Source organism: Egretta garzetta, unplaced genomic scaffold (genome assembly GCF_000687185.1).
Source record: "Egretta garzetta isolate BGI_Z169 unplaced genomic scaffold, ASM68718v1 scaffold133, whole genome shotgun sequence".
In the NCBI taxonomy this organism is placed as follows: Eukaryota; Metazoa; Chordata; class Aves; order Pelecaniformes; family Ardeidae; genus Egretta; species Egretta garzetta.
The window spans coordinates 4,224,514-4,237,527 of record NW_009259111.1 but is presented as its reverse complement, the minus strand read 5'-3'; the positions used below and the strand labels follow the sequence as shown (position 1 = coordinate 4,237,527).

The 13,014-nt window shown below is 39.6% G+C and overlaps 1 protein-coding gene across 4 annotated transcripts in view; it reads right to left on the bottom strand.

Annotated features, from left to right (window-relative positions):
- Positions 1–2,465: 2,465 nt before the first annotated feature.
- The window catches only part of KCNC1 (potassium voltage-gated channel subfamily C member 1), a 111,253-nt gene continuing 100,704 nt past the window's right edge, over positions 2,466–13,014 (bottom strand). Inside the window, exons 3-4 of one of the 4 annotated variants that reach the window (XM_009635433.2) lie at positions 5,328–5,516; positions 2,466–2,530 (exon numbers count right to left, since the gene is read on the bottom strand). In XM_009635433.2, the coding sequence (XP_009633728.1) occupies positions 2,466–2,530; positions 5,328–5,516 (254 nt within the window). Of the gene's footprint in view, positions 2,531–3,213; positions 3,351–5,327; positions 5,517–13,014 lie in introns of those variants that run through there. The other 3 variants (XM_009635431.1, XM_009635432.1, XM_009635434.1) reach the window with 3 other exon arrangements.

Sequence of the window (13,014 nt, the reverse complement as noted above, 5' to 3'; positions counted from 1 at the left end):
GTGCCACTGTTGTGCAAGGGGAGCTCTGGGGTCAGATGGACCTTAAGCTTTAGAGCATTTCCTGAAAGGCGATGGATGGGAAGAGTTTATAGAAATCACCTGAAAGACACGGTTACCTCAAACCAGAATCAGCTGAGAGGAGTACCTAAATGAAAATAGGACTGGTAGATGTAAAAAGTAGCACAGAATGACAATTGCCTTAGGGCATATGTACCCAACTTGTTAGCTAAGGCTCATATATATGCAAAGCGCAGTGGAAGGGGAAGACCTACATGGGATTCACAAGGCTGAATTGATAGTATTCCTTATGGTAATGGAGGATTTGAACAGCCTTCATGCTGGGCCCTTGAGTTAGTGTTAAATAAAAACTGGGGCAGATAACTCTATTTCTGGATTTTTTTAATACATTATAAGAGGAAAAGTTGTTCATTAGGCAGCTTTTGGATCCTGGATTAACCCGGATCTTACCTCTGGAGGTAAGAAATTGCCCATTTATCAGCTGAGAGTACGAGCATAGAAACAGTTGGAGGAAAAATAGTTCTTGGGAGAAAGGATAGTCAACTGAAGTAGAAATCAAGTACATAATGCTACATCAAGGACTACAAAGGAGTTTTCTAATTATGTACAAATTCAGATTATCAGCTTTTCTTCTTTTCCTAAAACACAGCTTGAGGTCTTCCTTGATTTTCCTTTTGGAGTAGAGTTTTGTGAAGACAAGGTCCAGCTGCAGTTGTTTTTTTGTTTATAATTTAGCACTTACCAGCGACATGTTTCTTCTGGTTTTTGGGCTTTAATCTCTTACTTCCTCCAGACCATAGGGATACTATTCCTTTACATTTCCATTCTTATCAGCAGTCACAGATGCCATCGCTTGCGTAGAAGGTTGTCAGCTCCTTTGAAGTTCCTCACATGAGGATAAAGATGTATCCTTCCTTATAGAAGTACTTTACCAAAAACCACTCAAGCAACTAGAATGCTGTTGACACGTAGTCCATAGTTGTCATTTGTAGCATCTAAAATGAAATTTAATCCCCTTGTTTCTTGGTTCTTACTGCTGCATGTTTTGTGTGGCAAATGAAATGTGACTTGGACACCTGGATTTCTTCCAGAGTTTCGTATCAGGTGGACTGCTGTGGCTCAATGAAGAACAAGTGAAGGACGGAGCCCAGAGAAGTAAGAAAAAACTGAATTCATTTAATCAGCTAAAAAGACAAACTTTTATTATTGTTGGGGAGGGAAAAGGAAGATACCTAGATGATTATAGGGTTTTTTAATCTTCCCTCATAAAATTACTAATGGTGTGAATTCTTCAGACATCAGTTGTATCAAGTGTTTGCAGGCTTCATTTATTATCTACTAACCAAAATTAGCATTGTAGAACCAAAGCAATACCAAGCTTTTCTCCTACATTTCTGTTGAGAACACTGTATTTATTCAAGATTTTAGAAGCAAGTCTCTGGAAACCCCTGATCACTTCAGAAAAGGATTCCCCTTTACACTATACAGCAGGCACTGAAACCATGATACAAAATTTATTTCATGCTAGAATTGTTTTGCATAACATTGTGCATGCATTTTACTCAGTACTAAATTGCATACAATGCTGTTGTCTTGTTTCTTAAACTTTGAGACCATTTATACTTGAGTATTTTCCTGATTTTGTACTATAAGTCCCAGTTTTAAAATAACACCTCTTTTTTTTAAAATTCATACTGATTACTTAATATGAACAATTTATGAAGGGTCTTTACGTTGGAGCTATACATCAATAAAATACAACATAACCAGAGCTGGAAAATTAAATCTAGACCAGCTGTTACTGTCAGGTCCGAAGGAAGGTCCCATGTGTCACAAGCATGCCAACAAAAACAGACAGGAAAAAGTTTTTCTTATTTTTATACACTTCTAGTTGGATTAAAAGTTCTTGATTTCCATGTTGGTGTGATGAACTGTGAAGGCGTGGTCAATATGACCGATGACTGCCTGATTGCACTTTTTAAAACCATTACTCTGTATCTTGTATACAAAAAGAAGCGATCCATAGCAAAGAAATGTACAGTTTTATAATGTTTTACATTTTGGCTACAACAATGTATGTAAAAGTAAAGAGCTTTGAAAGAAAATATATAACTTTGCTTTTTTTCTCCTTAATCATACATTTGCAGTGTTTCTTTTTTTTTTTTTTTTTGTTTTCTGTTGTTTTTTTTTTTTAATTTTTGTCTTCATGCAATTCATGCTATGGAACAAAAAAAAAATAGATTTAAAAAAAAAAATCTTCTACAGTTTTGTTACATTTTGGCCGTAGAAAAAGCCTGCATCTCTAGCACAACTCCAAATCCACGAAGAATCATCCATAAAACCTGCATGGAGCGAGTTAACTTTGTCCAAATGAGAAGGTCTTCTATGCCTGCACAGTTCCACACAGATGTTTATTAGCCATCAATGTTCATCTCCATCTTGCCTTGTCAGGTCACTCTGACTGCCTCTGTTGGCATATATTTAGCAATGACTGGACTTTCTTTGCAAAGATCTGCATGTAAAGAATACAATCAGTACTTGAGCTTCTTCCCTGTGCTTTTCACATCAAGCTTGGCATCTTAGTTTTAAAGGAAGGAGGAAAAGGTGAAATAGCTACATGCAGAGGCAGCCATATTCTTCTTCAATAGGATTTTTTTTTTCCATGCAGTCAGCCAGACTGAGACCTCTCTACAGTGTGTCTGAGTATTGCTTTCAGCTTAAAATAGGCGCCCATGCAAAGTTTCATCCTACTGTGCTTGTTTGCTCAAACTCCTGCAGGGTTCCTATGGCTCAAAAATATCCTGAGAAAAGCAAAATCTTCCATCGTTGGCATGTTTCAGCATCGACTAAATGCCTAACCCATTCCATACAGAGCCAGTAGATCCACCATTAGCCAAAATAAGCATAAACTAGCAGGATGCACCAGGAAGGAAACTATCTGGTGCATCTACCCTTCATCCTATGTACTGATACCATGCAGCATGTATGGCCCACCAGTACTACGTAAATGCCTGCCTATTGTCATCTGAGTGCTATTTAGGAGTGTTGTCACCTAGCATCAGTAGTAACACCATTCCCGGCAGGTGCTACTGTGAGACATTGCATCTTCAGACTTAGTCACCTGGATTATATGCAACATAGCATAGGCTAATTGAAAATAAAGCTTTTTAGACCATTCTCTGCTACTGATCCATGCTACAAAATAGATGGGATGGGAGACCAAGAACGTCTCACTGGACTAGGAGAGCTGTAGGGCGCAGACACTGAGGATAATCCTATCGCTTTTCCACTTATGCCAGCTATGCTGTTAAGGCTCCGTGACATTTCGTAACCTTCATTTAAAAGAAAAATGCAAAGTACAGCATTGGATCAATGACAGAATGGACTAAGAATGAGGTCAACATTGTAGCCAGTTCAATAGCGTCTGCATGCATGGACATGCCGAGAGTAGTATCGCTTGCAACATGACTCAGAAGGCCTTTGAAGTACAGAACAAGTTTAAAAAATATATATTAAAAAAAAAAAAAATCGTCAGTTCTCAAGGATGGTCAGGCTATGTAATTGATCCTACAGGCAGCAACATGGTTGTACCCTACAAAAAAAAAGAGTCAGTGGGAGGGATTTTCTATGTCTCTTGTCACACACTCACGCATACCTCTCCCTTCCACTTCATGCATTTTGATCTCAGGCAAAATTAAGGTTTCTGGTATCTTTGGGGACAGGAGGGGGAAAAGGCAGCCATAGAATTTATTGTGTTGCTATAGAGATACTACTCCTTTGTTGTCAGCATTTAAAAAAAAAAAAAAATCAAACCAAAATTGCATGCATTCGGTTTCCCTCCCTCCCCCCCCGCCCTTCTTTTTCAGACATGCACGTAAACAGCTCAGCAAGTGTACAGAGAGTCGCACAAACTATGGATGAAATTCTGTTGGAACAACAATTAAGATGCTCTCAACGTGTTTCAAACAGGCCAACAATATGCTGACGTATATTACTCTTTAGCCAACCAGCCTCTGTTTCATTCAGTAACGAGAGGCGGTTGCAGTGCATCGTGAAAACCATACATTCCTCATCCCAAAGGATGTGCCATTTGGAGTGTTCCCCTGATCCACTGGAACCACCCGAACTCGCCCAGGCTGAATGAACGTGGCCAATGCTTATCCAATACAGAATCAAGTAAAATGCTTTGCTACAAAGGTAAATTTTAGAGGATATACTTTCATATGAAAGTCTTGTGGTCCAACTATATCTTTGTTGATGATAAATTTTAAACTTATAAATACATACATTATCTATAACTGGCATTTACTATAACTATTGCCCATCATACAATGGCACATGGGAATTCTATACTCCATACTCAGTGTATGGTTACATCATAAAATCTTTGCAGTTTTAAAATATTGACTATATCATATACTATATACAGTAGACCAGTGATAAACACTGATTTGAAGAGAGAGATTTCTTTTCCAGTTTTCCCATTCCTTATCAGCTTTGATGCATATCTATGCAACTCTAATTTTGGTTTGTATGGTTTCCTCGTGTTTAATTAATTAAACAAAATAGCCTATTTTAAGAAAGGGAGGGTTTCCTCATTTGATTTGACTTCTGTTGCTAAATAGATTATTCTGACCATTAGCAAACTAAAATGCAGTTACTTCTGAGATCTGTAGCTGTCAAGTCTGAGAAACTAACTAGTAATGATTTATTTATGAAAGGAAAGTGATTTTAGATGGATTATTTTCCAATTGTAAGACACCTGTGCTAACAGATGTTCTTGTATGCTTCACTTTCTCTTTTGAACTAAACAGCTATGAATATTCAAATAATTTGTTTTAGTGCTCTGTTAAGGTAGCCAAATAATTATTTCATATTTCTTGAGGATGTTTTGCTTTTGTGTTTTATCTTTTCTGTCTGCCACCTCCAAGTCTGTGCTCCTCAGAGTCTGGTAAGATCTGTGAGCTTTCCAAGTGGCAAACATTCATTGCTATGAAATTGGCCTCTCCTTGGAGGATGGGCTAATTTAAGGACATGGTAGAGCATCCTCCACTAAAGCTTACTGTACCAGCTGGGGTGAAAGACTTGACTGCCTAGCATAGCTGCATGGGGTAGTTACAGCTCCTCAGGCTTTTCTTTCTGAAAGAAATAGGTTAGAAACTCCAAATGCAGACATCAGGTGGTGGTTTCCAGCCCAAACGTGCATCTGTACAGCAAGCGCACTATTGCGTGCTACAGCTACAGCTGACTTTCTCTTATTTATTTAAAACGGTTGCTAACTACATGGTTACAGGACCCCAGCTACATACCCTTTCTTATTCCTCCATCAGGCGGGCAGGGATATTCCCCGGTTGATAAGAGGAAGCAGGGTCCATATCTCTCCCGAGTGCCAGAGCGGGTAAAGGGCAGGCCCTCATCAGGCGTAATAGCCTGGTCTATGTGGGGACAGTCTTCGTTTGCCAGCGCCGCCTTGGCCACCTCACCATTCAGTTTCGAATCTTCAAACATATAAGCAGAAGGCTATTGAAACACTATGCACTGTTTATTAGAGTTCCAGCTGCAAATTAAGGGTTCACGGCTAAAGAGTTCTATAGCGACACTATAAAAGGTAACACATCTGTCCTAGACACTGCGTTGATGTGCACTGCACCAAAATAAAATAAAGTCTGTTAAGTGGGAGGAGAAACAAAATGTGATTGTGTTAGGTGTAACAGCAGCCACCTGTACTTCCGCATAGAGGGGCAGTTTCAGAAACGGGCGTGCATTGGTTCCTAGTCCTGCGAGCAGAAGACTGCGGTTAGAGATTGGATTATGTTTTTGCATGACATAGGATGGTGCATGAATGACCTGTTTGTCATGAAGCCTACTGTCACTCAGAGCTTTGGAGAGGCAGTGGACTGTGAGTTGTGGTTTAGTATTTGAGTATATTCTGTTTGTGCTGATTTATTCCTGTGTGCAATATTACTGAGAGGAAAATTCCTGCTCTTCCCCCTGCCCCAAATTTACCCAGATTGTTTTATAGCATTTCCGGTATCAGTCATGCAGAATGGCTGTACAAGTTTTAGACACACAGAGTATATTACATATGGAAATACGACAGCAGAATGTGGATTTTAAAAAAAGCAATCAATTTTCTGATGTTCTCCTTTGAAACACATACAGTATTTGCAATGGCAGCACAGGACACTACATATAGAAAACACTACAGCAGGCCATGAATTTGGAAAACAGATAAAGTAAAATTTACTCTTGGCTGTAAATAATGAAAATAGGTTGTCAGATTTGCCCATTTTGCTCCACACATTCCCATGAGGATAGACTGAGAATGGTATGTTTTCTCTGTGTGACTTGTTTGACATTTATAAAACAATTTAAAGTGCTATTTAGTGTAGGATTTAGTTTAGGGTTTTAAAGTGCAAATTAGTGTATTGAGAATATACTCGAAATATGGCACAGCTCAATATGAGTTTTTTGGTTGAAAGGAGGAAAAACCAGTCAAAATGTGCTTTCTGAAGTTTCACAAATGCTGAGATATGTTAACTGAGTGGTATTGGCAGCATCCTACACCTCGGTTGCACAATGCTTATTACCTAGACACTGTAAGGCGATGGGTGGTCCTGCAAGTCTTTAAGGAAAGACAAACTCAACAGATAGACTTAATTTCAGGCCCTCTTCCAGATTTGCCTACCAGCTTGTTCTAAACGCTACATGATACTGTCATTTATTTTTCAGTGGTTTTGAAGCCAAGTAATAAAACAAGCCCAGAAGAAAAAATACATTAGGTATGGTTTGGAGATATGATTCTGATTCTCTGGTTTCAGATGGACAACATAGATGAGTAGTAGGCAACAGCCCTTTCAAGTTATATTTGTTGCTTTGCACACACACACACACGCACATATATGACACATACTATGCATCTATCCATGCACCAGTAATTGCATTCTATGTCTTTATTTTTATTTAGATGTCACTGGTTTCTCACAACATAAGCAGTCTTTTCTGCACCTCTGCCTCCTTTCTTCTCCATGCAGAATTAGCCAATTATTTCCCCAGGGAGGGAGGTAGTAATGTTTTGTTTTGTGAGCAATGAAATAATTAGGTGTCTCAATACATTTAAAAATGGCAAAAGCTACAGGTGCATTTTAATACTTGTAGACACTAATTTCAATAGGATTCTGAAGTTTTAAGGTTGCACTGAGTTGCAATTCCTTTCTGCTCATAATACTCACTGCTATTTAATACCACTCTTTGCACAAAAACCTGGCACGGCTGCCATAGTAACCGTGACATTGCAGGTACTGAGCTGTTGATTTAAAAATCACTTAACTGTGTTTGGGGAGAGCTGCTGTCCTCATGGGGATGAGCAAAGAACTGGGCTTCTTCATAAGCCTCTACTGCTACAAGCTGATGGGTCTAATCCTGAAATGAGGGAGGCAGCTGTGTCAGCAGAGCTCTGCATTGAAATCTCTGAGACTCCCACTGCTACACCTGAGCCTGGGTTTGCAAACTAAACTGTTAGTGATGGAGGGGGCACTGGTCCATTTCTGGAGCTCAAAACACCTCTAAGCAGCGTGGTTGTGGGTCAGGCTGCTCGCTGGTAACAGCCATTGATCATTTTGGAAGCAGCTTTCAGGCTGTGTTGTGCTTGAATTAAAAGAAAATTGACCTTCTTGGAATTAATTTCTTAAATAGCATTATACATCCCTAGGAACTTGAGCTGGAACTTGCTCTTGCAGCCTCCTCAGGGTCCCTTAGCACTGATGAATTTTTCTCTATAGTTGTTAAAAATCCACAACCTTGTTATTTTATTTCTAGGAAGAGAACAGAGTAGCTGGAGATACGGACAAATTGCTGAACTGTCCTACTAATGTCCCTTGAATATTCTGTGCATGGGCCATGCCTTAGGGATCACATTCTGGATACCAATGCTAATCCACAATGACAATTTTGCTAAATATTGGGGAAGCAGAAAAATTACCAGCGTAGAAGAATGCATCTATTGCTGGTGTATATAAGCGTTAAGTTGAGTAGTTGTGTTCCAAACCACTGCCTGCAGTACCTAATTCTGTGAAGGTAGAACTTGGCAATCACATCATATTTAATATGTGATTAGTCTGTTATGGGAATAAAGAAAACATCACTGATGTCATCAGCCCACAGTTAGAAGTTCCCATTGTTTTCATTAGCAGATCTACATGCCTCAGGAATGAGGCCTAAAGATGGAATGAAATGTTATTTTAAGTTGATTTAGGTTTCAATTTGCATCTTTGCTTTTTCCAAGATTGACTTGGGGTTTGAGAGAACTCCAGATAAAGCAAAACAGCTGAAACCATTACTGTTTGGTGACTATCCATCTAGTTATGCCAATGACAACTACTTCTAGGTGCTTATAACTTCTAAGGCTCGATTCTGGCCTACCGAATTCACGTGAGTCTGTCCATCCCTGCTAGCAGAATCTGAATAAGGCTTGTACAGCATTTTTTGTTCTTTTAGGTTCTGTGTCATGAAGAAAACTCAATGTTGTCTCTTTTTTACAGGTAGGTAAATCTACCATGCAGTGAAGTCACTTGCCCACTGCTATTTAAGAGGTTATTTACAACAAAATCCTCTGACTCTCAGCTTGGCACCTTATTTCCGTAACTGTCCTATCTGCGAATACCTAGTTAACTGCACCAGCTTTAAACAGTCTCCTGCAGAGATTTGGCTGAGAGGCTAAAGAAAGTATTCATCAGATCTCCCAGGTGAGTAGTTTGTTTCACAACTACCTCATTTGTGTGATTTTCACTTTCTTTTTTTCCTATCTTTCTAATTTTGTAGAAAAGTACTATTAAAATGCCTCAGGTGTTTCCAAGCAAACTCTGAATTTCAAAATGGGGTGGGGGATTCTGAGAAAAAAACAAACAACCAAACAAAAAAACAACTTTGGAGAACTGCTGGATTTTACATCAGTATGCTCTGCTTATTGTGGAGAAGCACAGTAGAGAGTGCCCATGTACTTGCTGCATGGCTCATCTCTTTTGTTACAGGAAATGGTTGCACACTGTCATAGTGACTTTACCAGTGCTGCTGGTTTTGATTATAAGCTAGTCTTGACACTTAATCTCCACCTATTTGAACTGCATCTTACATTCAGAGTATCAGAGGACATAATTGTATGATATATTCATTGACCTCAGTCTATGCTTGGAATTCTGGCACTTGTACAGAAGTGGTTCCTACACTGGGAAAGTCATCCCAGTCCTCTTCCCTTAAGCAAACACTGCCATTCTCCAAGAACTGTGAAGAAACAAGTTCCTGGTTTACCCTTCTTACCTTAGATGTCTTCCTGCCCCACCCCCTTTTTTCTCCCATGTGTCTACAGAGCTGTGAAGCGGTCACTTACCCCAATGACTGGATGAGTTGAAAGGCACTCTCAGGGTGGACCACTTTCAGTCCTTACAGGATTGGAAATCCAGTGCCATTTCCAGTCCTTATAGAAAATTCTGTAGGTCGTAACCACTTTGACTGAAACAGGGCTGAGAGAAACTCCACAATTCTTAGCATGGTATCCATGCATATTTACCCATGAGTCAATATCTGGCTACATGAACCATGCCAGATTCTTTGACATTTGACATAAAGAAGACGGGGTCTTGTCAGCCCTAGATCAGAAACACAGCAATTAAGAGACATAGTGCTGTTTCCTTTGGTCACATTAGGTCACTGGCCATCTCCTCCAGAACACAAATTGTCTTCCTCCCTGCTACCCTTGTTTAAGGATTAAAAGAAACAAGGACCCATCTTGAGTACCTACAACTTCCCTGAACAGCCATTTGACATTCCACAAAGGCTCAGGGACTTCAAGGTTCTGTGGCCTTGTTACAAGGGAAGGGGTTGACAAGCAGGAAGGAGATAGGAGCAGCTGAATGCAAAACAGGAACAGAACTCAGCAAGGAAGTTTCTTGAAGGATGAAGATCTTTCTGTTGGGGAGACCTTACATTCCACACCACCACCCCATGTACAACTACAAATGAATCTACAGCTTGTCTAGATCTCAACTGTGCTCTTATAGCTCTGATCCTAAACCTGGGATTGCCATTATTACAGTCTGTGGATAGTCCCACTCCTGACCACCTGAGGATGTCCTTTGGTTCTCATTCAGAGCTTGAGGGTCATTTTCATTTGCTCATTTTAAACCCCTGTTGCTAACACTAACATGCACAGTAGCTGCCTGAAGTCTCTTATGAAGAAGGATCTCCATGGGGTCCCTCACAGCAGAGACCTTTAATCCAACTGGATCCCTGAAGAAAGTAATGGTACATTGTCCATTGAGTGAGTTAATTACTCTTCTGTTTTTCAGTCCTCTTGCGCTTTTCTGGTGATATACAAGGGCTGTTAATGTGACAAACGTTAGTTGTGTCATACTATGCTGGCAAAGGGAAACTCTCTTGGTATGATGGTTTTCCCTGGCTCTTAGGCTAATGACAGAATGGTACAGGAACAGAGGTGGCACAGCCAAGGTGAGGGTGGAGAACTGCTGTGCTCTAGCTTTTCTTAGCTACAAGCCTATTAGCGGGAAGTAGGAAGTAGAGCAGCTGTGAGGCTGCCGGAGGACAGAATTTCCCAGCTGTCTTTATTCTAGAGAAAATGCAAAGATTTTACATTCCTTTTTGCATCATATTTTTTGCAGCACCATTTTTGCCTGGTACTTCTTGTGCTAAGCGAATTATTATCATGAAGTTAAGAGTATGAATCCAAGTATTCAAAAATGTTTACTCTGATTTGTGGAGGGGTTAAAAGCTGCTCAGCATCTGAAAATACCCATTGACTTTATATCCCTAAATTTCTCTCGGAGATGTTGCATGGAAAGGAAATATTTACAGTTCAGTTCCCTACTATCTTGTGCCTATTTAATTCAAATTTCATTCCTGTTAACAAGTTGTTTCTGGTTTAGTTGCCTGGGTAGTGTTTACTGTCCATTAATATTCATTGGCCACTCATCAATTACTTCAGTATAAGTCACTATTTTTTTATACTAGACCCCATCTAAACTCTGCTGTGCTTCTTCACTGATTAAGGGAGGGTCAGAGCATAACAGCAAATCAGAAAGTAAAGGAACTGCACACTGGGAAAAATATGCTGTTCTTGAGTTAGTACATGGCTATAGCAATTTCTGAGTTAACATAGAATTTACTGACACTTAAGAATAAGCTCAGTAGCAATAAACTTCGTGCTCTCCCTCTAGAAAATTATCAGAAATGTCTATCATCTATCAGCTATTTTTTATCATTCTTTCGAAGTAGTGTTTGGGGGTAGTTGGGGAGATTGTAAACAAAATACTTTGCACAGGACCTGATTCAGCAAAATGACAATTATGCTTCTGTGCCAGACCATCTTTGGCTTCAGAAATCAATTTTTATGGACTCCAGAGCCTCATGCAGGATTAAGAAACATGGATCCCATGGGTAGGGGTACATTTTTGTTGTTGTTAAATCAGGTCCTTAGAGTGAAAGGGATATAACTATATTAATTTAGAAAAAGAATTATGGAGAAGATATATTAAACCACAGACAAAGGATGATGAAATTATGAAATTACAGCCTGGAGAGTATGGAAGGAAGTATAGCATAGAGAAGAACAGCATAGAAAATATGGGTTTAAACCTTTGAAAATGAGTAATGATGTGTCAACATGGGCATCACTGGTTTTCAAAATGGCAGTGAAAAAAATCCTAAATTGGTAGGTTTGGGAATTTTTTCTGCTGGAGAGTAATGAAATTTAATTTTTCCCATGCAGACTATCTGAAAAAAAAGAAGGTAATTTAACTAAGTAGTTCTATTGTCATACCAAGTACTTACTCTTTGCATTAATACCTTGCATCAGGTTTTGTGTCACAACCTCAGTGAAGTTACCTATAGTCTGTGACATTCCTTGTTCTTTTGCATTAAAGAACTGTATTGTAATCTCCTCGGCTGCCCAACATGGAACTCAGGTTGATGGGAATTGGAGAAAAACTTCATAGAATAAAATGTGACAGTCTGTAACATACACAAGTTGCAAGCAACGTACAGTAATAACAAGTAAATGTTAACAAACAGAGTGAAAGAGAGAAAGAGAAAAAGAGAGAGAAAATGTGAAGAACATGTAAAAGAATTAAGATTCCTATGTAACAAGTCAGTTTTAGTTACCCCAATATTCTAAGGCCATTAAAATAAAAATCTTTATTAGTTCTAGATATCTTTATTAAAGTTTCCTAATTTTTATATTACTGCATAATTTGAAAATTGCTATGAAGCTCTTCTGCGTAGACATCACACCGATGGACTTTACACTGGCACAAGAGCAGAATTTAGTATGCTACATGAATATGCAGAATCCTTCCGACCCAACCTACCTCTTCAACAATTACTCACCACCGTGTTGACCTGGGTCCCTCCAAGAAGCCGTGTCCCCCAGTAAAGGCACTCCAGTGACGGTGGTGACTGCCTCTCCCAGTACTAACTGGCCAACATAGTAACGTCACTCCCAGAGAATATCACCTTTGAGAGGTACTACTTCTCGAAGTGAGGTGACAGTATGTTGGCTGCCTACCTACTGGTACCACTAGAGGAAATACAGGAGCTCTAGTTAAGTAGATCCAGTGCATCTTGCTATTACAGGTATTATTGGATATGTGCTCAATGCAGTGCTGAGAACTGTTGCTCCTGGACGTGCTGCATCGCAAAGAGCTCTGGAAGACCCTTCCTAGTTTTATCCTAACATTTCTGGGGTTTCAGTTGTACCCATTCTGGACTTTGAGAGTCTCTCTAACACCATATTCTGTAGAGCGTGTTGGATCATTGACAGGTCAGGTAGATGTTGCAGGAAAATGCAGTCAGGTGAGTCATGCTACAATCTGATATTACCACCCTGACTGAGGAATACAGTATGATGATCTGTACAGTATGGAAGGTGTCTGAGACATGGAACATGGATGAATACAAAGAACAATGACAGCCGGAATGGGAGATTGC